Raw genomic sequence first — 21,999 nt, 5'->3', positions numbered from 1 at the left:
GAAACATGGCTTCTGTCAGCAAAGGTTACCTTGCACCTGTTCTGACCACCTGCATACATGGGCCCTCCTAAATGGTTCATACTTCAGTTCTGGTGTCTGTAGCTTAAAATTGTCCTCATAAAACTAATTGTAAATCCCACGGCAAGGACCAAGCAATGGCTTAAAGCCTCCACTTTGGTGGCCTGCAGGTGTGCACTGTGAGAGAGTTTTAATTTGGAGCAGGTGTCAACAGGAAAGCACAATGTGTGCATTTTGGCAAAGAAGCAATACAACTGCTGAGCTTTGGTAGACAGGGTGAGTTCATTGGTTTGGTTCTTCTGAATTCACTGAGAGAAAATATCTGGCCCTCAGCACTTGTGCTCTGACTTAAGCCATTCTGTTAACACAAGGCTTTCGTTTTGGACTCTAGCTTAATAATCTGACTACTGAGCTCTTGAAAGGTTAATGAAAGACTGCATCGGACTTTCTGGAAGAAAAAAGACTAAACTCTGATAGTTGCATGAGATCAGGGATTTAAGAGGTAGGACTGCAAGTGTGGAAGTGATAACAATGTGGTACGAAGATGAGGCTTCTCATCAGGCAGCACAGAACTAATAAAATATTTTTTTCCTAAAAAGAAAAAAACCAGTATTTCCTCAGTATTTACAGGCTGAAACACATTAATATTCAGGAACATTAATAAATGAGTAATAGCACCCTCTGTTTAATTAGCCAGCTTCTGTAGCACTGGTGTACTTTATTATTTACTCAAACAGCAGACTTATCCAGTGTTACATGTTGATAAAACTTCTGTGAAAAGAAACTTCTGTCTGGGAAAAGCTACAGCTGGCCAAAGGAAGTGCTGTTTTTGCTTAGGTAGTTGGCCCAAAGGCCAAGCACTTTAATTATGACATGATTTTACTTAACCTGTACATTAAGGTGGGGAAATAGCATTTCAGTTGTGGGCACTGTGATCCAGCTCTGTTTGCTTTGGGTCACTGTGCTCATCAGATGTCCAAACTGACCTTTGAAAGCAGTTTTCCTGCAGCATCACCACAAATTAAAACCTTAGCTCTTCTTTCCTGAATGACACAGCTGTTACTTTATTTCTGGCCTGCCTTAGGGAACACTGCTTCCCAAGAAAAGCACTTGAAGTTGAAAAATGGCAAATGTGCAGCCTCAGAGTTTCTCCCCCAATTCTTAGGGACTGTCTTAACATCTGGAAGCATACTATTTTTCTGGAGAGCTTCTGGATGGTAAACAGAAACCTGTTTACAACAACTTGACTTTCAGAACTTTTGTTTCTTCTTATTTAGTGCATCCTTCCCTGTGATACTCACTTTTCTCCATTTAAACAGGTTCTTTACTTACCCTAGAATGCCTGAAAGGTGTCACAGACAGAAGTGAAAGCATGGGAAGAAAAAATAGCAGTGCTCAGGGATGCATTTGCCAGGGCCACTGTGGGTTTTGAATGTGAAAGAAGCATCTGCAAGGTAAATCCTGCTCAAACTCCATGCATCTGCCAGGAAAGTCCTCCTCTGTTAGCAAAGGCAAACACTTGGCAGCGAGAGTCCTCTCCTAGGATTTTGTGTAAATGATCATAAGTGTATATTTAGTACACACAAAACATCTTTTAAATTTTTATCCTTGGATATAATTTAATTTGAAGTTTCTCAGAACAATAAGGCCAAGACGGATATTCTTATTTGGTAGTTCTCAAGCTGAACAAAACCTGACTAATTAAAATCAAAAAGCTTTATTATATAAGATATTTGGTGAATCTCAGCTTTCTTTATATATCAGTGTCCTACCAGCTACCAGAGAACCTTTTAGAACTCACCAAGTAATGCAAAATTGAAGAAGTGACACACAGGGTCTCTCTAACAGCTGTTGATATTCTTAATTTGCTGAATGTCTTTGGTTGGGCACTGAATGTGGCTAATCTTTGCAGCCAGGTGGCCAGGCATCTGGAATGATCATTTAGTCAAAATATGTGGGGTTTAAAGGAGACAAAAATAGGTGATGATTTTGATGGCTTTCAAAGTTCAGCTGTAAGGCTGGGAACTTGCCATGTTTCATTTTGGAATCAACAATTTAGGGGTGAAAATAGCTAAAAAAGAAGACGTTGCTAAAAGGCATTTCTGTTGCTGAAAATATCCACTTGTGAAAAATGGTATTAGCATGTGCACCCTGGGCAGGACAGAAAGACAAGGCAAAAGATTTCTGTGACCTTTATTTACCTCATGTCCATTCAGTCTGTCCTGAAATTGAGCAGAATGGGTAATTTGTATTGATGTAAATAGATCAAAGGGGAGAAATACTTTAATACTTAGCTTCCTGGATTTTAGAGCTTTTTAATATAGATCAGAAGTTAAATTTTAGGTAACACCCTTCCTTTGAATTCTTCATCCCTAAAGCATAAAGTAATGCTATGGAAACTTGCCAGGATCAGGTTACAATATCAACATTGACCAGAATTAGCCAACTCTAGAGATAAAATAAGCTCAAATTGCCCTTTTCCTGAAAACACTGGTCACCACTATATGCATCTTATGGTGCTTTTTCTTTTTGCTTCTACACAGTCCTGGATTCTGAAATCCATGCCTAATATGAATGTGTCATTTATTTCACCTTTTCTGATGCTAGATTTTCAGGAGATGATTCAAGGCATTTTCTGCATGCAGCTTTTTATGCTGATTTACCTAGTTAAAGTCTGTTAAATTCAAAATCTGGCTGCAATCATACTGGTAAAAAATGTTTGCTTCAGCAGAGTCTGCTTGGATAAATAATGAGTGCCCTGGCTTGCTTACAGAGTGAGTGAATTCCTGGTTTTTGGTGCAGTAAGTGTATGATACAGAATTGGGCTAATAGTAGTTGTGGGTAGTGTTTAGTGTTATGTTAAAGATACAAACAAGCAAAAATCCATAAAATTTCCTTCCCACTTCTGCACTGCCATAGCAGGTCTCACAGGAGAAGGCAGCAGGGAACAAACCACCACGAGTGAAAATGTATCAGTAGTCATTCACCAGAAGAGCACTACGTTCCCCTCTTTGCCACACTGGGATCTCCACTAGGCTGCTGGTGTTATCTTTTGGAGTGTTCTTATAGCAGAGAACATGGGTTAACTCTGAGGGAATCAGAAGATGATTGCCTCTGCATTGTAAGGGTTAGCTTGTGAAGCCAGCTGACCACAGAGCGACAGCCCAAGGCACACATGAGACTCTTCTCTGCAGCTCTTTTAAAGATCTTTTAATCAGTACACTTTCCCTTTCTCACTGAAATTGCATTCACTGTATTTTTAGTATGTTCTGATGAAGCAGAAGGTGTTACTTACATCCAATTTTCCATATAACCATTTATGATGACTGTCCCTTTCAAGTCTTTTCAGCCTATCCATCCTGAATTAACTTTTTTGTAAGAAAAGGCCTTTTGTAGTTTATAAATTTTAATACAGGATGCTAGCTGCCAGAAAGTTTTGGACTGAAACCAAAGATTTTAACCAGTCTACCCAGCAGATGAAATGAGGTATAGCTCCTGCTGCACCTGGAGACAGTACTTCTTTCATTGCTCTGTTTCAGAGTTATGACACCTCTGCTTTAGCCTCAGAAAGTCAGGAATTTTCCTTTAAACAGGCTTCCTGGAAATAGAGTTTTAGGCTATTAATGGGTAATTTATCACACAGTATTTTTCAGCCTTAAGAAACTCTGGGTTTTGAGGTTTGTTTTTTTTTTTAGTGTGGTTAATTGGGGACAGCTAAGCAAAGGTGAGACTCTTGATGTGATATCTTGACAGCAGGAGATGATAGTGGAGACCAAGCCTCAGTGAAAGAACACTGTGCACTTTGATGGTGAAGTGCTTTGAACTTTTGCTGCTAAGCATAGAGATGCTGATTTTGGTGGCATTTTTTTATCTGCTGTGCAGTTCTTATTAATCCAAAGAAACCCATTACACTGGGATGCCATGTATGAGTTAGTTGTTCTTCACCTGGATAAATGTTGCATGCTGCACCATGCAACTTGCAGTTGCACTATATTTCCTGTGAAAATGCTTTTCCACATGAAGGAGATCTTCAGAGTTACAGAGTACAAGAGATTTCACCCCAAGAACATGCATTGTGCCTTCTGCTATCATTTTCATCTTCAGAGATATTTTCTACAGAAGGATATACAGGTCAATTAACACTTATTTTTCTGCAAAAGTAGGTCACATAAATGCTTACAGAGAGGCTCAAAATTTGAAGGTGGTCAATTAACATTTATTTTTCTGCAAAAGTAGGTCACATAAATGCTTACAGAGAGGCTCAAAATTTGAAGGTGGTAGTGTATCTGCAAGACCAGTACCAGACATCTGCAGATTGATCACTGAACTGTGTTGGGATCTCTGTAGTTTGTTTCAGAGGCTTGCTCTCATCATTTATCCCTAGGATATTCCAGGGTACTTAGTTACCAGAGTCATTACAGCACAGGAAGTCAGAATTCATAATTAATTAACAGGTCGTAGAGCAGTTGCATGCAGAGAGCCCTCTGGAGCAGTAAATTCCCTAGTCCTACCTCATGAAGTTCAGTGCCAGACTTTTTCTGCTGTATGCTCCTGCACTGTATGAAGCTGTTTCCTTTTCTGACCTTGAGCAGAGCTGCAGACAAGTGTTTTGGGCAGGCCCCAGAGGAGCCACAAAGGTATATCACTTATGATACAGTATGTCACCTTATCTTAGACATGCAGTTATTTCAGCCCCCATGGTGAAGGAGTCCAACATGACTGCTGATTGCAGAAATGCATCCTCTTGGATAAATTTCCTCATCTATCTTGATGGATCTTTTTTGATTGGGAAGGGTGGGAGAAGTGGGGGCAGAGGGAAGAGAATGGTTTTTCTGTTCTACCATCAGGGGCATCTGTGAACTTTCAGTAAACAGCATGACTTTCTGAATCTGGTTCATAGCTTTCATGCTTGCTTTCTAATCTGTTTCAGAGCTGGGCAGCTGTAAGTTTATACTGTTTCTCAGGGAGATGTTTTTGTGCACTAGAGAAAGAGCAGACATGCTTTGGCTCTCACGTGCATTACTGTGTACAGGCATTCTCAGCTTTGTCACTAGCACATAGAAATCTTTGACTATTTGGGACAGTGGCTTTCCTGTTCCCCAAAGTCTCAAGTTGTTCCTTCTTTGAGACTTACTGAGATATGGATCTTACTGAGACTTCTACACAAATATTCTGTGCATGATATAAGGGTCTTGTTCAAGACACCTTATTTACAAATGATTAAAGGAGACAGACTTTTTTGCTAGGGATGTCTACAATTTATGACCACTATCACAATAGGGAAAAATACAAAGATATGATTTATCTCTAAAGCAAAATTGGTGATTCAGGTATAAAAGATACTATTGGAATGCCTCTGGTATGTGCTGTAGACAGTCCAGCCACAAACTGCATTGCTGGTGAAAATCCAAGAACAAGGTCTGCATTTCTCTTGATCAGAGTTTCAGAAAAAGGAGTGGTTAATTGGTTGTGTTTGGTATTTGTTTTTAAAATTTGTAGAAGACAGATCATTAGAATAGTTAATTTGAACTAGAACTTTATAAAAGTAGGATAACAAATATTCCCTGACCTTGATTAATTTATGAATGGGTTTTCATAATGTGAATTCAGATCAACCATAGGATAAATGCTGAAGACAAAACAGTGTTCAGGATGGCAGAAGATAATTAATTTTAAGGAGGGAAAAAAAATATGGAAATTCCAGATATGTAGGGCAGGGATATATAAGGCATGAACTAGACATTTAAAAGAATAGAAATAAATGAGGAATCAGCAGAAAAGTAAGATAATTGTAGATAATCTTACAAGGATCTTATTTTAACTCATTGAAATGTAAAACAATGGATAATAATTTTTTTATGTAGGGTCCTGAAGAGCATCCAGCTGTATGTTTATGAAGTTTTTCTCTTCTCTGTCTTGAGGTTTTATTTTAAAGATTTATACTTTTTTTTTTAATAGAGAAGAAGGTTCATATCTTCTAAGGAAAGCAAAATCTCACATTGTTTTCTGGGAGATACAGCATAAAATGTTAACTTGTACAAATTTCACAAAGGAATTTATTAAAAATCCACAAACACAGAATATCTTTGATTTCTTTTCATCTAGGAAGGCAACTTCTCCAGAAAAATACTCAAGAAAAAAATCTCCCCATTTTTTCTCAATACAGATCACTTCCAGGAAATGGCAATACATTTTTGTGTTCAATGTAACTATATATTTGAGAGAACACTGGGAAGGAGGTGTAATAATAAACTTCAAATGCATTAAATGTATTTGTAAAAGAGAAGAGAACAGAATATTCTAGGCACAGGAAGAAATCAACTTCAGTTGCACCAAGGGAAATTTAGATCATATTTTTTGAAAACTCAAAAAGTCAGTCAGAGCTAATTGTTCACATACCTGCAGCCCACTCCCCTTAATATATTCCCTGTGTAAACCCAATCCTTGCCAGGATACAGACACAGAAATGTGAGGAGAACATGAGTGAGGAATGGCTGGAACGTGGAGCATGCATCACACACGTGCTGCAAACTCATGCATGGCAGGTGGCCCCATGTTATTTCTGAGGGAAGAACACCCCAATCCTCCATTGCAATAAAATATTAAACTGGACATGGGAGTTTTGGAGATACCTTGTTTAGAACAAGTCAATATTTTTGAAGGTGTACCGTGTTCTCCAGATGAAGTTCAGTTGTAGCAGTCTTCCACAAAATATGCCATACCCTGATACATGGCTTACAGCCCAAAAAAGTTGGAATCAGAGTCTACAAGTAAAACATTTCCACTTGTGTTTTTGTTTATAATGTTTGATGCCAGCAGACATAAATTTATGAGGTGCACTGTCTGGACCTCTAATTGTTGGGAAAATGAAGAACTGAACTGAACTAAATTGAGAAGACTCAGTCTAAAAAGGCATGGAGGGAGAGGGTAACTCCTGGTAACTTGGGTCCAGCAGAACAAGATAAGATAAGACAGGGTAGATAGCAGCTTGGCTGTATGATCAGAGGACCAAGAATTGATCAAAACTTAGTGAACAACTTTGTTAGGCAGAAAGCAGGCTTTCTTTGGACTGATAAGTTGTCATGTGAAATTAAAAGAACCACAAATATTACATTTTTTGTGGCTATGATTTTTTTTCAAATGTTTTATTCTCCAATGCCTATGAGTCTGAGAGCCAAACACTGTGGAACTGAGGTCCTCCTGTATAGTGGGTATTTTTGCCCCTGACAGAGGAGGAATGATGTATCTGACTCCATCTTGTTACAAGGCTAATTAACTTCTTTATTATACTGTATTATTTTATACTATATTACACTATATTACATTACATCTAAACTGAATCTGCTAAGCACTTAACTGCACACAACTGCACAGCATCTCGTGACTGTCAGCCGACAGTCCCGACACACACACGCATACTTGGCCCTGACAGGCCAAGGAAACAAAACACCATCACTTTGGGTAAACAATCTCCATATTGCATTCTATTTTGGCACAAAGGCACAGTAAATAAGATAAGAATTGTTTTTTCTTTCTCTGAGGTTCAGAGAATGTGAAACCCAGAAATATTCTTGGGACGAATTGTGCCTTGCTTTTCTCTGTGAAGAGAAATGTGGCTACACTCCTGCCTTTTACAGGCTCTGGGGCAGAATGTGCTAAAAGCTTGGTCTGGGCATCTCTGAATTAGAGGATCACTGTTCAGAAGCAGACAGCTAATAGAGCTTTGATGCTGTGATAATCTCCTAATGGTAGCCAGCTTTCCACATATGTGTGTGCAGAGAAAAAAACCCTGGCTGAAATTTGAGTTCAAGAGAGAAATCAGAAGGAAAAATTTACTTCTCTGGTCTGTTGAATCTTTACCTATAGCCTGTTTAACTATGTCTATGTAAGGTACAGAGTTTTATGGCATCTCTTACAGGCTCATTGTATCATGTCCACAGACATGTTAAAAAAGTGAAAGTCACAGTAGCAGCAATGTATCCATTGGTACTTCATTGATATTTCTTTCAAATTTTCAGTGCCATGACACTTGGAAAATTGTATATGCTGCTTTAAGGCCTTTTCCAACTGACCTTGAAGTAAAAGAGAGCTGCAGGTTAATTTTCCTTTATGTAAAAGCCACTCAAAAGAATTCATCATCAACAGGGCAGCAATTCTATAGAAGAAATTAATCTGTATGGCAGATTTAGTAAAATAAAACCATACATTTTCTCATTTGATTTGCAGGTGTTTGTTACACCTGTATGCAAAAGTTCCCAGGGTTCAGTGTCAGCCTTTGAGCTGACATTGTCACTGCCATGGTGAAGCGACTTAGTATTAATATTCTGAATTGTAGCATTATGCAATATTGAGAACATGGGGAATCATGTCATCTTTAAAACTAGTGGAATTGCTTTCTTTCTAATGTATTTCAATCAGTTGTGTTTCTTTGTTTTCAATTCACAGAAAATTTTTCAATTACAGAAAAGTAAATATTCCTGCAGCTCATACTCTTAATTTCGAACAGACTTTTAAGCATCTTTGGTGCTGTGCAAATCCAGTAATCAGTCATCACTAAAACTTGTGAGATAAAAATAAGAATGCTCTTATATGGGCTTATTTTGTGCATTAATGATAGGTACAGGTTCTAAGAGATTATCTTAGTTACTAGGAAAACTAAATTCAGGTATTTATTATAAATGGCTCAAATTATTTGCATATAGTATTATTGAATTTCATAATCTAGCAGTAATAATTCACAGCACTAAGAAGGAAATATTCAAATACTTTAAATCACACTATTTTTTACATAACAATTTCCCTTAAGTAATTAATTCTTACTGGACTCTTGAAAAGCATCTGGATGTGTAAGGTTATTTGCAGTTTACAGTCCTAGAGGCAGGTATCACTGATTCCCAGCTGTGAAGAAGCTTTCTGAGCAAGAGCTTTCAGAGCCTAGAAAGCAAGCTGATGTTAGTTTTCTTTCATTTATTCCTATTTTCAAGCCTCTACATAGGAGTTCTCTCTTCCACTTCAGCTTCAGACAGTAGTGCTAACATACTGATGAGCTTTTAATGAAGCATTTTTTTATAGTTTGCTTTCTACCCTTTCAGTGTATGTCATGGTAAAAGATTAAATCAGTAGGACTTTATAGATGATACTTGATAATAGGATCTTACCTCACAGAGCTTAAAATTTTTATTAGTGTTTATAGTACTGGTTTGAGGTATTTCACATAGTATTTCCCTGGGCAACTGTTAGGAGAGATTTTAATGTTTAACATATGTGGCTGTGCACAGTAATGTAACACATGATTTTACCATTGTTATCTCTATGTCCTTTTCTTTTTTCTTTTAATAATTTCTTGCTTTAACAAAGTGTTCCTTTTGAATAGGATCCTTGTGCCTGTCTTTGCCTATGAAATTCCCCAGACCAGGAGTCCTAGCTGAATGGGTGGCAAGGTCTAATAAACCTTTAACCTTTTTTTTTGTGTGTGCAGGGAGGGCAGGGGACAGGGGGAAGCTGATCATGAACTCCTGCAGGATGTTTCATCCAAGATAAATGGCTTTTCAAACCTGGCTAGTTAACCAACATGCAAGTGCTTCTTCTGGAAGTTTGTGTCTAGCAGGGGCTTCTGCAGATATGAAACTGTCAGGAGAGTTTAGTTCATGTTTTTAGCAGAGATGAACAGAGTAAGAAAAAGGGCTTCAAACATAACTACTTTGCTGGTACTGATGTGATGTTCTTTGTTTTGTTATTACTTCTTCTTTTTTTAACCACTATCCTGTATTATTATTCTTTTCATGAAATAGAGATCTTTAAACTCTTTTGTTTTTTTTTTTAATCCTGTTTCCTATTTTAAAAATAGTTAACCTTCTCAGTGAATATGCTGTGCACAGTAACACATGATGGCCACCTCTTGGTAATGTCTGTTATTTAAAGAAGGGATTTCAGTCCATATTTTAGGGTCATGCATGAACACAGTTCACTTTCACTTGCAGTAACATGCTGATCCCAGAAGGTGACAAATGTGCTTATGAACCTGCAGTAACCAGAGAAGAAGCTCCTGAATTAGCTTATCCTTATCAACACTGACTAAATGTTGAGTCACAAATGGTTATGGGAGAATGCCTTTGGAAGCTTTTGGAAATTGCAGCTGTGACTGACTCTAAAAGACATGTTTACCACTTAAAACTGAAGAGAAGACCATGCAATTTTGAAAGACTATCTAGTGTGTTAGGTATTCAGAACTCACTATGTCCCTTACCTAATTATCCCTCATGCTCCTTGTTTAAAGGATGAAGAAACTCAGGTTGGCAAAAGAAATAGTTCACAGGGACCACAAAAGAAGCTCTTGATCCTTTGAGCAGAGCAACAGTCTGGCTGTTTTTCAACCAGCTGGACAACTTCATACATTTATTTCTATAAAAGATGTGGCAGCAGTGCAGACTGACCTATGTGTTGTCAATCTATGATAGTCATTTGTCCAAGGTGCTATTTCTCTGTGTCACAGGCAGCCTGTCTCCATCAAACTGATCCATACTGGTTTACTTCTTGCTCCTGTGGAATATAGCTGACTTGAGAAATTCTGGTTTTACACTGTCTTTTAAATTCTGTTTTTATTTTTCTAACCAGCATGAAAGATGTTCAACAATTCTGACCTACCCTTAGGAGAAACCTGTTCCCAGTAATGAACTTTCTTTTTTGTTCAATGTTGTCTTTCTGAAAGAAACAAAGTTTTTTTGCAAAAGCAAAACTTAAATGTATTATTTGAGCTAGGAATATTAATCACTGATCATGAGACTTTTACTGTCAGGCAAACAAAGAAAAGAGCTGAGTCTCTATCAAATGTTCTATTTTTGTATTTGGATGACCAGATCATAGTAAAACATAAGCCTCTTAATTTGTGACAAATTAGAACAGTCTTGATAAGTACAGAACTAAATACAGAACAAAATGAAGATAATAGCTATGGAACTAATTGTGCATATAGTGGCTATGTGGCAGCTGAGACATTGGATAGGGCTCTATTTTTTTTTTTTCAAAATATTTACATTCCAGCATCTCCTTCTTATTTTCTTTAATGTATTTGTTTTTTAACCACTCTATTGACTTCCTGCCTGGCATAACAGGCTTTTCAAGGAATAGAAATTTTCATCTCAAAGTTTATCTTAAAACAGTAATTTCAAGCAGCCACATTTAAGTTCCCTGTAAGGACCCTTATTCTCTTCAGAGCAGGGATCACATTACATACTAGGCTTTTGAAAAGCAGCAACACCACTGCCAAAGTCTCACTACCCTTAATGACTTCTCATGTGTCGTGTAGCCTTTTTGCTGTCAAATGCCATTGGAGTGCAAATAGTTTGGTCCTTGCTAGGGCTGATGTCACTGAACTGAGTGCATTTAGGATATGCATCTCTATATTCACTTCATTTGGAAATAGATAGTTAAATATATATGTAAAGAAAAGAATGGATGAAAGGCTTTTTTCTGCTAAATAATTTGGGTGTCTCTTCTCTCTGTTTTAGTCAAATACATGAGAGTAGTTTATAAATTAGTTGAGCTGGAGTTGCCAAACTTGGCTGTATATCTGAGCAGACTGGATGGAAAGCCTTTGCAACTGATATTGTCCTCAAGCAGCTGATCATCAGAGCATTTCCTTCCCATACCCAAGCCAGCAAAATGACCACATCCAGCAGGCAGAGCTCTTCTAAGTCTATGGTCAACAACTTGGCCAAAAGATTTGATCCAAACACTTTGCAAAACCAAGGGCCAGGTAATGGAATGGAACCTCCTCAAATTCTTCATGTTGAGAGAAGTGATGTCAGCACATCTGAAAGTTTCAACATCATGGATGTGAAGTTTGCCTCCCTTGAAGAGAAAATTGATAAGCTGTTGACTCTGCAAGACAGTGTCCTTAAGAAGCTTAACAGTTTTTCCCAAGAAATCTGTTTCATTGAAAAAGACATGGAGATGGTAAAGGCGGAAACATCTGAACCTGGATCAAAGACGGAAAGAAACAAAAAAATGAGAAATAATGAAATGAAGAAACTTTGCCTTAAAATGAAAAAATCTCTTTCTGATATAAACAAGAAAGCTGAGCAGCAGGTTAAAAGGCTAGATGGACTTGAACAAAGTGTTTCTGGACTACAGAAACTTGTAGGACCTCTGGTAGAAAGGGTGAAAACATTAATAATTCATAATTCAAGTGTAAAACATCATGTTAAAAAACGTAAAGTTTGCAAGGCAGGAGCTGGACATCCCTTTAGGATGCACATTTTCTCGGAGACAACAGCTGGTGATCTGCTTAAGAAGAAAAATGAAAAGGTGAGCCCAGGTTTGTGTTTCATCTTGGCAGGAATCATTGCAAGCTACGGATACGTTCTGCTACATGCTCAGCTTTTTTGTTTTGTTGACATTTAAGAAAGAACAGCCAATGTGTTCTAAAAGCGAAAAGTATAAGAACAAGCTGAGCAAATTATGTGGAAAAAATATAGAAAAATCTACTTGTTATACAGACATTAATTTTTTCCCTAATTTTTACTTCGCAGCTGTAAAACATAACAACAAAGAAAATAAAAAAGATTGACAGACTTTAGGAGTCTTGGGTCCTGGCCATGAATTTTACAATGATCTTTTCTGGATTTATAATTATCTGGGGGAATCAAGTTGCATCAGTCATGATATGAGCACCAGGGTCTAGAGATTAGTGGAACTGGTAAAAAGCCTCCTTGGGTCAGGGCATGTACATATGTTTGTTCTTTATTTCAAGGAACATCTTAAGTGTGCTCTTCCTATCTGGTATTTCTCTCCATTGGTGAGGACTAGGGGACTTCTAAACTGGGATCTGAGGTAGGGTTACTGTAACTGGAGCTGTGGCTTGTGTAAACTTCTCTGGGTAAAAAATGCCTCTGTTACCATAATGAGAGTTTCATCATGTTCTTTAAAGTTCGGATGAAAAGACGCCAAAATCTCATGAAGGACTCTCTTGACTCTAATAAGTTTTTGTAAGGTAGTTTGAATATTCTTTTTTGAGGAAGGAAATTAAGGAATTTCTTCTGACAAAGTATGTTGGTATTTAATTCACCACAGTGAACCAAAAAGGCTGCTTTTCATATTTTGTTCCATTTTGCTTGATTTTTTTTCTCCCAAAAAGTCACATGCAGGCTTTACCCTTTGATCATTTAAAGACTAGTTCTTGAGTTTGTTTTTCTAAAGTTTTGACCAGGAAAAACATTGTGTGAAGGTGTTACTGAAAACAGCATATCTTGAAGAAAAAAAGCACTGTGGCCAATATTACTCAGAATGGCCTGGTCAGCAAACCATGTGCTTTTCAGCTTGGTTACCCTAAGGCAACCCCACTTCATAGATAGGCAAGAAGCATTTGAGCCTTCAAAGGAAACTATAAAAATATCAGTCTGTGCTGAGTAGCAGCAGAGGAGCATCTTGTAAAGCTCAGTCAGCTGAACTGACTGATCTGTTGCTATGTAAGGATATAAATTGTGCAACCTTGTTTCCAGAGCATCATTAACTGAAGAGAAAAATACCTTCCTTGCTAGAGAAAACTGGTAACAAAAATTGTCATTACAGGCCCTTCTTATACATCAGGCTGGACTGGTTTAAAAAAAGGAGTTTCAACAGGAGAGAAGTTTTCTTGTTTTATATGATTACTTTGATAAGAAAAGATTAGTTATTTTGAGCATCTGAGTTAAGGGCTTCTTTTACTTTTCAAAACATCAATGTAAACATCTGTTGTAAAAGCCCCATTGGAGGGAGACCCACAGGTCATCTCTGGAATGCTGCTGTCACTGCAGTTTGTGGTAGAGACCTACTTATCTCAGTGAAAGTACATACTCATCTAAACTATTTATAAATGTAAGCTGAATCAGCCCTGGCACGTTAATGAACGGGCACCTCCTGAAGACTGGAGTAGGTGCAAGGCCCTCTGCAGTAGAAACACAGGGCTGGAGAAGGGAGAGGACCTTGCAGGCTTTGCTAGTGAGTTTGTGGGAACCAACAGGTGTAGCAGAACAGGAGGAACTTGTTCTCATGACAGGTCAGAGGGGAGACAGGATGGCAGAGATGCACGTGCCCCCCATGGAGAGTTCAGGGCTATAAAATACCTGGAATTAGAGGCAAGGGGCCTTGAACATGATGGAAACACAGGTAGCCTACTGACAAGGATCCAATAAAGAGAGGAGCAAGTGGAGTCTCTGTCTTTTTTCCAACAGCAGCTACATTTGTAATTCCCTCACTGATTCATTTTCGTTTAGGCAGACACTTGGCGATGTTGAGTGGACTTGGTAGGAACTTGCCTAGCATGTGGGCTTAGGAAAGGCAGCATGAGCATGTCTGGAATCGTGCTGATGATACTATTATGTTGTTTATATTTTGTTTGGTTTATGAGATAGCATACATATGTTAGCTTGTCATTACCTCCTCTCTCTGTGATTTATTAGAAAAGGGCCATCATAAAATTACCAAGCTATCCTATGAACAACAGATGGCTATGGTAAACACTTCGTCATCTTAGGTTTAAGTAAAAACAGACTTGAAGTCAGCCCTGCATTAGGAGTAACAGAACATGGAATGATACCCTTCAGCAGAGACTGCTGAGCTTAGCTATCAGCTTAGTAGGAGACAGTGTGTACCAGCATTTAGGGCAAACAGACTCTCCTCTGGGTGAGAGGGAAGGAACAGAATCTCTGAGCAGGTTCATCAAAATACTGGTGCATGAGACACTGTGACATTGCTTGCTTATGCCTCCATATTTGAATTAGATCTACATATTTATCTATCTGTTTTCTATAGTTGTGATTAAAGATAAAAGAAAAGCAAAGTAATAAAAAAAGAGGGGATTTCACCCTTGCAGTGTTTTACACCTGAAATGCACCACTAATATCTGGTGATATAGCAATGAACACATTTATTCAAATGTGAAGATACCAATCCTTGCTTCTCTCAACAGAATCTTTGTTCCCATCTCTAGTTCCACACAATGATAGTTTTAAACAGTGCTGACCCTGTAGAAGTGCAAGCTGCCAGGCAGCAAGAACATCATCTCTTGTATCATAGAAGGAATTTTTGTGGCAACACTGAGCAACCCTTCAATCCCATTAGACATGCACAATCCTATTCTGTTTTTGTACAGCCATGAAAAAGGCAATCCATTCACTGCAGTTAGCTCAGAAGGACAGAACCCACTTCTATGCACTGCTGGAGGTAATCAGATATTTTGAAAGATGTTCCTATTTGTCATCCACCCTACTGCAGCTATGAGTAGATGCCATCTCTTGATTCTAATAGCTGAGCAGTCTGCAAAATGTTTGTCTGTCCCCAGCCTGGTTCTGCAAAATAATCCAGCCACAACTTATGAATGAATTACTAGGAGGGGCTGCAGTAGGTGGCCGTGGGTACAACTGGATAAGGCAGGGAATGGTGTTGACGTGCTGCTTACCTGCCTTTCCATCCTTCCTTCTCTAGAGAGGTGCTGCTCTTTGCCTAATGTAGTAATTTTTTTAAATTTTTTCCTAACTGCCTCTTTTTACAGAACCATATTATGTAGAGAGCTGTGAAAGAGGCAGAACAGAGAGGGAAGAGGGGGAATGAGAGAGAGATAAAGAAGGGATATGAGCAGCTGGGGTGTGTAATTGCTCTCCCAGCATCAGCAGCAGATGTAACAGTTTGCTAATCACAGGCTCCACAGGCACATTTTGTGCTCTTGCAAAATGTAGGGATTGCTCCCTTCTGAAGCAAATTTCTGCTTTCCTGCCTTTTATTGCCATCCTGAAATACCTCCACTGCCTCGTACAGGAGCTTAGTTTATTTCTGGTTTGGGTTGAAGTTGTAATACGGCCTAGCTTGGAGACACTTCATGCTTTGTCAATGCTGCCAAAAGTCTCCCAGCCGTTTTCCACTGAGGGCAGCGTGACCTTATCACCACATGGCTGAGAGGAGTAGTGTGTATTACTTGTCACAAGTAATTACAAGTTATTTTGTCACTATTGCAGCTCAGGGAAATCAGCAGTTCTACAGTAAGCGCCTTTAAAAGCCTTGAGGTTTTCCTCAAATTCACCATTTTAAGTAGCCTGTGATAATCCTGTTGCAAAATGTTCCTGTCTATAACTCCATTTTCAGTCCTACTTCTTCCACTTATAAAGAAAGAGGGTAAAATAATACTTCACTTATTTCCTCCAAATTAAAGACTTTAGAGATTCTATGCTATTAACCTGTAAATACTTATCTGGAGAGTCAGAAAGTCCATTTTCTTGCCATCGTAAAGTAGTGTTGAACTTCCTGCAGTTGCCTGCAGGTGACTGTAGCTTTGATTTCCTGATATTTCTACAGGCTTTGCTGTAGGAATAACAACTTTCAGCAGTTTGGGGCTGTTTCCCACACTAAAGACATGCCAGTGGTGGGAGCTGTGTTTTCTGCTTGAACCCTCTGTACCTCCTGTGCAGGTAGCGCACTGCAATTGAAGTCACTGGCTGCTTTAGCCCACAATGAAACTGCTGTTTGCCACATGTGTTTTAAGATCTATTCAGCCTCAGTCTATAACTGTTCTGATTCCTTCATTTTGCCTACAAATGCTAACAGGTCCCTTATGTATTATTTAAATTCTCTCCAAAATGGCCATGTTCTGTGTATTTTTCATCTTTCAGCCAAATAGGTGGGAAATGTTTCTTTTCTTTTCTTTTCTTTTCTTTTCTTTTCTTTTCTTTTCTTTTCTTTTCTTTTCTTTTCTTTTCTTTTCTTTTCTTTTCTTTTCTTTTCTTTTCTTTTCTTTTCTTTTCTTTTCTCTTTTCTTTATTTGAAAGAGTTTCTGCTGGGCTGGTGGTTTCAAGGGTAGAGATTTCTGCAGAATCTCAACAGATGGGTTGTCTGTCGCTTGGGCAATGCAGCTGGTCAGCACCCACAGGTGCCATTACACTTGGGAATGCTCTTCTTTCCCTCAGGACTGATGCCTTTACTTAAATATGTTCTTGGTAGAAGATTTTCAGCTTCTGAGTGAACTGCAGTATATCAGAGTTAAAATTCTCTCTCTGTCTGTGTACCAGTCATAAAACTGGCATGTTTTCTTAGAACAATGTTTTCATCTTGTTTTGTCCTCTTCTCTCCCTTGCTGACAGCCACAGGAGCTGTTTCATGCCTTTTCAATTCATAATGCTGTTTAACTTTGTTTCCATTTACCCTCAGAACTTGCTATCTGCTGTACAATGTTCCCTGTGTAGGATCCCTCCCTGAACACTGCCGGGATTTTGCTCTGCAACCCTGAAAATGTGTGAAATCCAAGTAGACACAGCTAATTTCTAGATAACTACATGCCACATTGGATAGCTTTTGGGGTATGACATGAATGCCTAAATCTAAATGTTAGAGTGACCATTGTAGGAATCCATTACAATTCCTTTGCAAAACTAGAGAGACCTCAGATGAAGATAAAGAGACAACTGATAAGTGCAGGCAAGCAAAGCAAGGTATCTCATCAGAGAGCAGTCCTGGAAAAGCAGAAAGTTCCTCAAAGACGTGAGACTGTGGTAGGAGGGGTTGCTCAGGGAGGAATTCTTTGTCCACTGCAGCCATCTAAAATTCACCTTTTGTCATCAGATGTCCTAGACATTTAAGCAGTTTTCTGACTTAATGAGGTAATGACTCCTCTCAGCCCCTATCAGAAGGTGTAGGGGTACCACACCTGAATGTTTCCTCTGGCAGGAGAGTGCCATTGCAAATACATGTGGGGTCTGCACCGCACTGAGTGTTAATTACAAGGGTGACTGCTCTGAAACACAACTAATTTGGTGCCATCCTGGCAGCGCCCTGGGTTTTACATACACATGCAGCAGTGAGAAGGAGCAGAGATGGGTGGCTGGACAGCAGCCCCAGCAGAGCCTGGAATGAGCCCCACCACATTCCAATAGTGGGGTTCTGCATGGTGAGGTGCCACAGAACCATGGTCTGTCTATAAAGGGAAAATGAAAAAAAGCCCCATCCAGGTCTTTCTCCACAACCCGAACTCCTTTCTTGTTAAATGAATTTTTAGGAAACCTGCATTTCTTGAGTCCAAAGTGAGTCATCAAAGCTGTAGGAGATGATTTCTTAAGTTTATAACCCTTTGGATGGAAATCTCCCAACCGTGTGATTTTGGACAAAAGCTTAGGAAGGGCAGTTCACGGAGTCTGAAAGTGTTTGCCATCCATACAAGGCCTGCTTAGATCAGCTGGGTTAGTTGAGAAATACTCCTTTTACAATGAGGCTACTTAACTGATACTGTAATTTTAAAAAATTGCCTGAGTAGTTTGACAAGTGGGTGATTTATCCCCACAGTTAACAAGATCTGCCAGTGATTTGGCTTCCAAAATGGATATTTTTTCTCCTGTGTCACACTGTGACAATAGTGGAACCCACTTAGGAGGGTGTCCTATTTCATGGTAATGGTAAAAATGTGAAGCGTAGCATGTGGAAGCCTTTTAGGGTTATGGCACAGGTGCATATGAGGCACATGTGCGCCCTTTCAATCATCACACAGGTGAGGAAAGCAACTGAATTCTCCAGTGCTTGTGCTTGCCTGATGTTGCCCCTTTTTTTTTCAGATGAAAAACTCAAAACCAGCAGTGACTGGTTGATAGCCAGGTAATGCTGCGTGCTCTGGTCCTAATGGGTGTCTTGGTAGCCTCAGATTTGTTGGTGATTATTACAGGCTTCTGTGCATTCCAGAGACATTAAAAGTAAACCAGTCAATTTGAGTTAAACAATCTACCTCCAAGGGCCTTCTTAGGCCTGAAAATGACTCTGTTAAGTGACTGTGGCTGGACCTCAAGACAAAAGTGAAGACGTTTGAAATCAACCTGTCACTGTTAGTGCAACCTGTTGCATCTTCACTGAGGCCACAGGCTCTGTTGGGAGCCTGGTTGCATGAAAACCTTTTCTCCTCCTCAGTGTAAGATCCCCTGTTTTGAGAAGAATGGCCTGGCAGGAGTAAGTATCCATTTGAGACAGGATAGCCGTAGCTTCTCCAGCACAGTGGGTGGGAAGTCAGCAAACTTTAGTGGGAAATGGGCAACACTTTGTCTTCACTGATTTTCAGTTTCTTCCCTCTCTAGGATTATGTTATTCTGAGGGATTTTTTCATGCAGAGGTTGTTGCCTCATTACCTTTGTATTTTCAAAGCAGCAGGTCACATAAAACTTCTCTTGTATTTCATATTGAAGGAATCATGATTCTCATGGTTCAGTTTTTTTTTTTTTTTTGTGTGTGATTAGAAGATGCTTGTAGAGTGAGTTTAGATTTTACAGAAGAATAATTTCTTTATCTAGTTCAAGGAGCTCTATAAAAATCATGCAAGAGTCAAAATCTTTGCCTGCAGGTGCCAGCAGTTGTAATTGTGTACCAAAAATATAGTGACATGGAAGCAGATGCACCACCTGCCAATACAAGCGGAATTCCCATGTGTGTGGTTTTTAGCATTTATAAGTTTGTTTCAAAAATGCTCTCACTGAACATTTTACACTGCTGAGGGGAGGAAATTCTGTGTATTGAAGAGGAACATGAAAGGGCAGGTGGGGATGGATTCCAGCTTTGATGGATGGCACAGGAGGCATCACCATGCTCGTGGTTGTCCCAAGGTCTCTGTGTTGTGTTCTGCACTCTCCTGGGAACTGGTGAGGAGATACTGGGAGCACCCTCAGAGATACTGGGAGCACCTTTAGAGGCAAAACCCATGGCTGAGTTCTGGCTGTTAAGGAAACTGATTAATTGCAAACCTCAAGTTCATTTGATAAATGAATGGTGATCAGATCTTACACCAAACCAGGTTATCTAGCCATAATACAGCTCTGCAAACTATCCAAAATATGAGAAAGTGACACAGTTAAAATGTGGTTTAGGCTCATGCAAAAGTTTGTGTCTTGGTATTGGGAGATGGAAGCTGAGGATAATGTCTTGGTATAAAATGAAATGTGGTGGGGTGATAAAGGACCTCTAACTGAATGGTTGGGGTTGCTTTATGAGGCCATTCATTACAAAAATTTTTGCAGTAGGAAAAAAAGAATCAAAGAGTTTTATTAGGTGAATAAAAAAATCTGAAAGTTAGCTAAAAAAACATTCCAAAGGTGGGACTGCTGCAGTATAAAGAAGGAATTTAACCATGTAGGGCTCATTAAAAAGGAGTCAGATGTCTATAAAATACATTAATTTCTTGCTGCATTTGAAATTTCAATTAGAATATATTATATTTATATATATTACTGCTTTTTCTTGATTTCTGCAGGTTTCTGAAGTCAATTTAAATAATTTCCAAATGCTTTTTTTTTTTTTTTTTTTTTTTTTTTTTTTTTTTTTTTTCCCCAATGGTCTGTACTGAAATTTCAGCCTCTGGACTATCTCACATTGTTCTGAATCTTCAGCTGGGCTTTTATTCTGTCTCTCTTACTTAGGGTCTGGCAATACTCTATGAAATAATATGTTTAAGTCTAGAAAACATATTTTTGAAGACACAATACAAAATTATATAGATACAGACACATTTTTGCTGTGGTATACTTTACAGGGTCACAACACTAACTTTGATGTTTAAGCTTTTGTGAAATAAAAGCTTATTCCTCCCCCCTACAAAAAAAAAAAGTGTACTTCACAAATCTTTTCTTGAAGCTTTTGGCTTGTATGACTTGGAAAAATTACTGTAGTGCCATTTACCTGATTTTGCATATTCAAGTCATTAAAGAAAGGGAAAAATGTTTTCTACTAAGAAATATTGATTACTGTAATTTTAGAAATTACAGACTGAAAAACAGTCATGTAACATAAGTTTGCAAAGAATAATGCATAAATAAATACAATATTATTAGGGATGAAGTTATAAAGACCCTTAAGAAAGTTCTAACAGACTGAGGGAAGAGGCATGGTATGAAGAGTAATTAGGTGGGATAGATGTCTTTAACAAGCCACCACACCTTTCAGATGAGATTTTCAAAGAGTGTGATGGCCTTTGGGAATTGTGGGCTCTCGGAGCAGCTGCTCAGCTGCCTGGGGCTGGACGTCACGCACGCCCCTGACAAACCACAAGGAGGTCTTTGTACAGCCTGTGGCTGGGATAGGAAGGATACATTGACTTCTGGCAGCTCCAGAGAACTTGGTGAGCCCCCACCGTTTAGAGGGAAGAAATAATGGGTAAAAGGTCTTGTTTTTATTGCCAGGTCAAGATTTGACAAGTTGAAGTCACATGTTTCTACAAAGGGCAAAATGTGGAGAAAATTGGGTTGTTCATGTATAGACCGCTCATGTATTTACAGTTATTTCAATATCTAGTCCTTATATCTGTATTTCTTACTCTAGAGCACTCTTGCTCCCATATTTATTGCAAATTGATTCTGACGGATATCAGTAAATATTTAATTTGTATTATTTTTTAAAAATTTAAATTAGTATGAAGTCCCCATCTGCTTTTGAAATGTTGGAGATCAAAAATGGTGCTTGAATAAACACAGCAGTAATTTATGTAATGCCCTGGCAGTCTCAGGTATTCAGCACTGTCCAGTGTTCCTTCCACTAGATGGATTTTCAAAAGCTGGCTTCTGTATTTCACACCTGCAAACTACAGCAATATTTAGTTGGAAGTGCTGTGTGTCTGCAATTAATTCTGAATGCAGAAGTGAAATCTGGCCTCATGCATCAAAGAGCTTGGAGGCCATTTCTCTGGTTATTTGCTCAGCTGACTGTGTTTGATCAGAGCTGATGTTCTCAGTGGCACAGAGAGGCTGACATACTTACAGGAATGCGAGTGCATTGCTAATTGCCAACACAGTGCAGAATAAATAAGTCTGCGGCTTTTCCCTATTTTATTTTTTTTAGTGCTTTTTAGAGCATTGGTTGATTCCCTGTGTGCCATCTGGCAACATTACATGATATTTAAGTTCTGTGGGAACAAGGCTCTGATTTATATTTCAAAGGTATTTACCTTGTTGTATTGTGGCCTTACTCATTTTATGGCCTGCAACTTCCTGGGAC

The 21,999-nt window shown here is 38.8% G+C and overlaps 1 protein-coding gene across 4 annotated transcripts in view; it reads left to right on the top strand.

The window, feature by feature from the left end:
- Nucleotides 1-21,999, top strand: part of MYLK4 (myosin light chain kinase family member 4) — an 81,783-nt gene that overhangs the window by 37,113 nt on the left and 22,671 nt on the right. Inside the window, exon 2 of one of the 4 annotated variants that reach the window (XM_063161580.1) lies at nucleotides 11,526-12,324. The exons of 2 other annotated variants lie outside the window; for them this stretch is intronic. In XM_063161580.1, coding sequence (XP_063017650.1) covers nucleotides 11,680-12,324 — 645 coding nt within the window. In that variant the 5' untranslated portion in view covers nucleotides 11,526-11,679. Of the gene's footprint in view, nucleotides 1-11,297; nucleotides 12,325-21,999 lie in introns of those variants that run through there. One more of the 4 variants, XM_063161572.1, reaches the window with a different exon arrangement.

Source organism: Melospiza melodia, chromosome 1 (assembly GCF_035770615.1).
Source record: "Melospiza melodia melodia isolate bMelMel2 chromosome 1, bMelMel2.pri, whole genome shotgun sequence".
In the NCBI taxonomy this organism is placed as follows: Eukaryota; Metazoa; Chordata; class Aves; order Passeriformes; family Passerellidae; genus Melospiza; species Melospiza melodia.
Note: the sequence above shows the minus strand (reverse complement) of the source record. Positions and strands in the feature narration are given on the sequence as shown.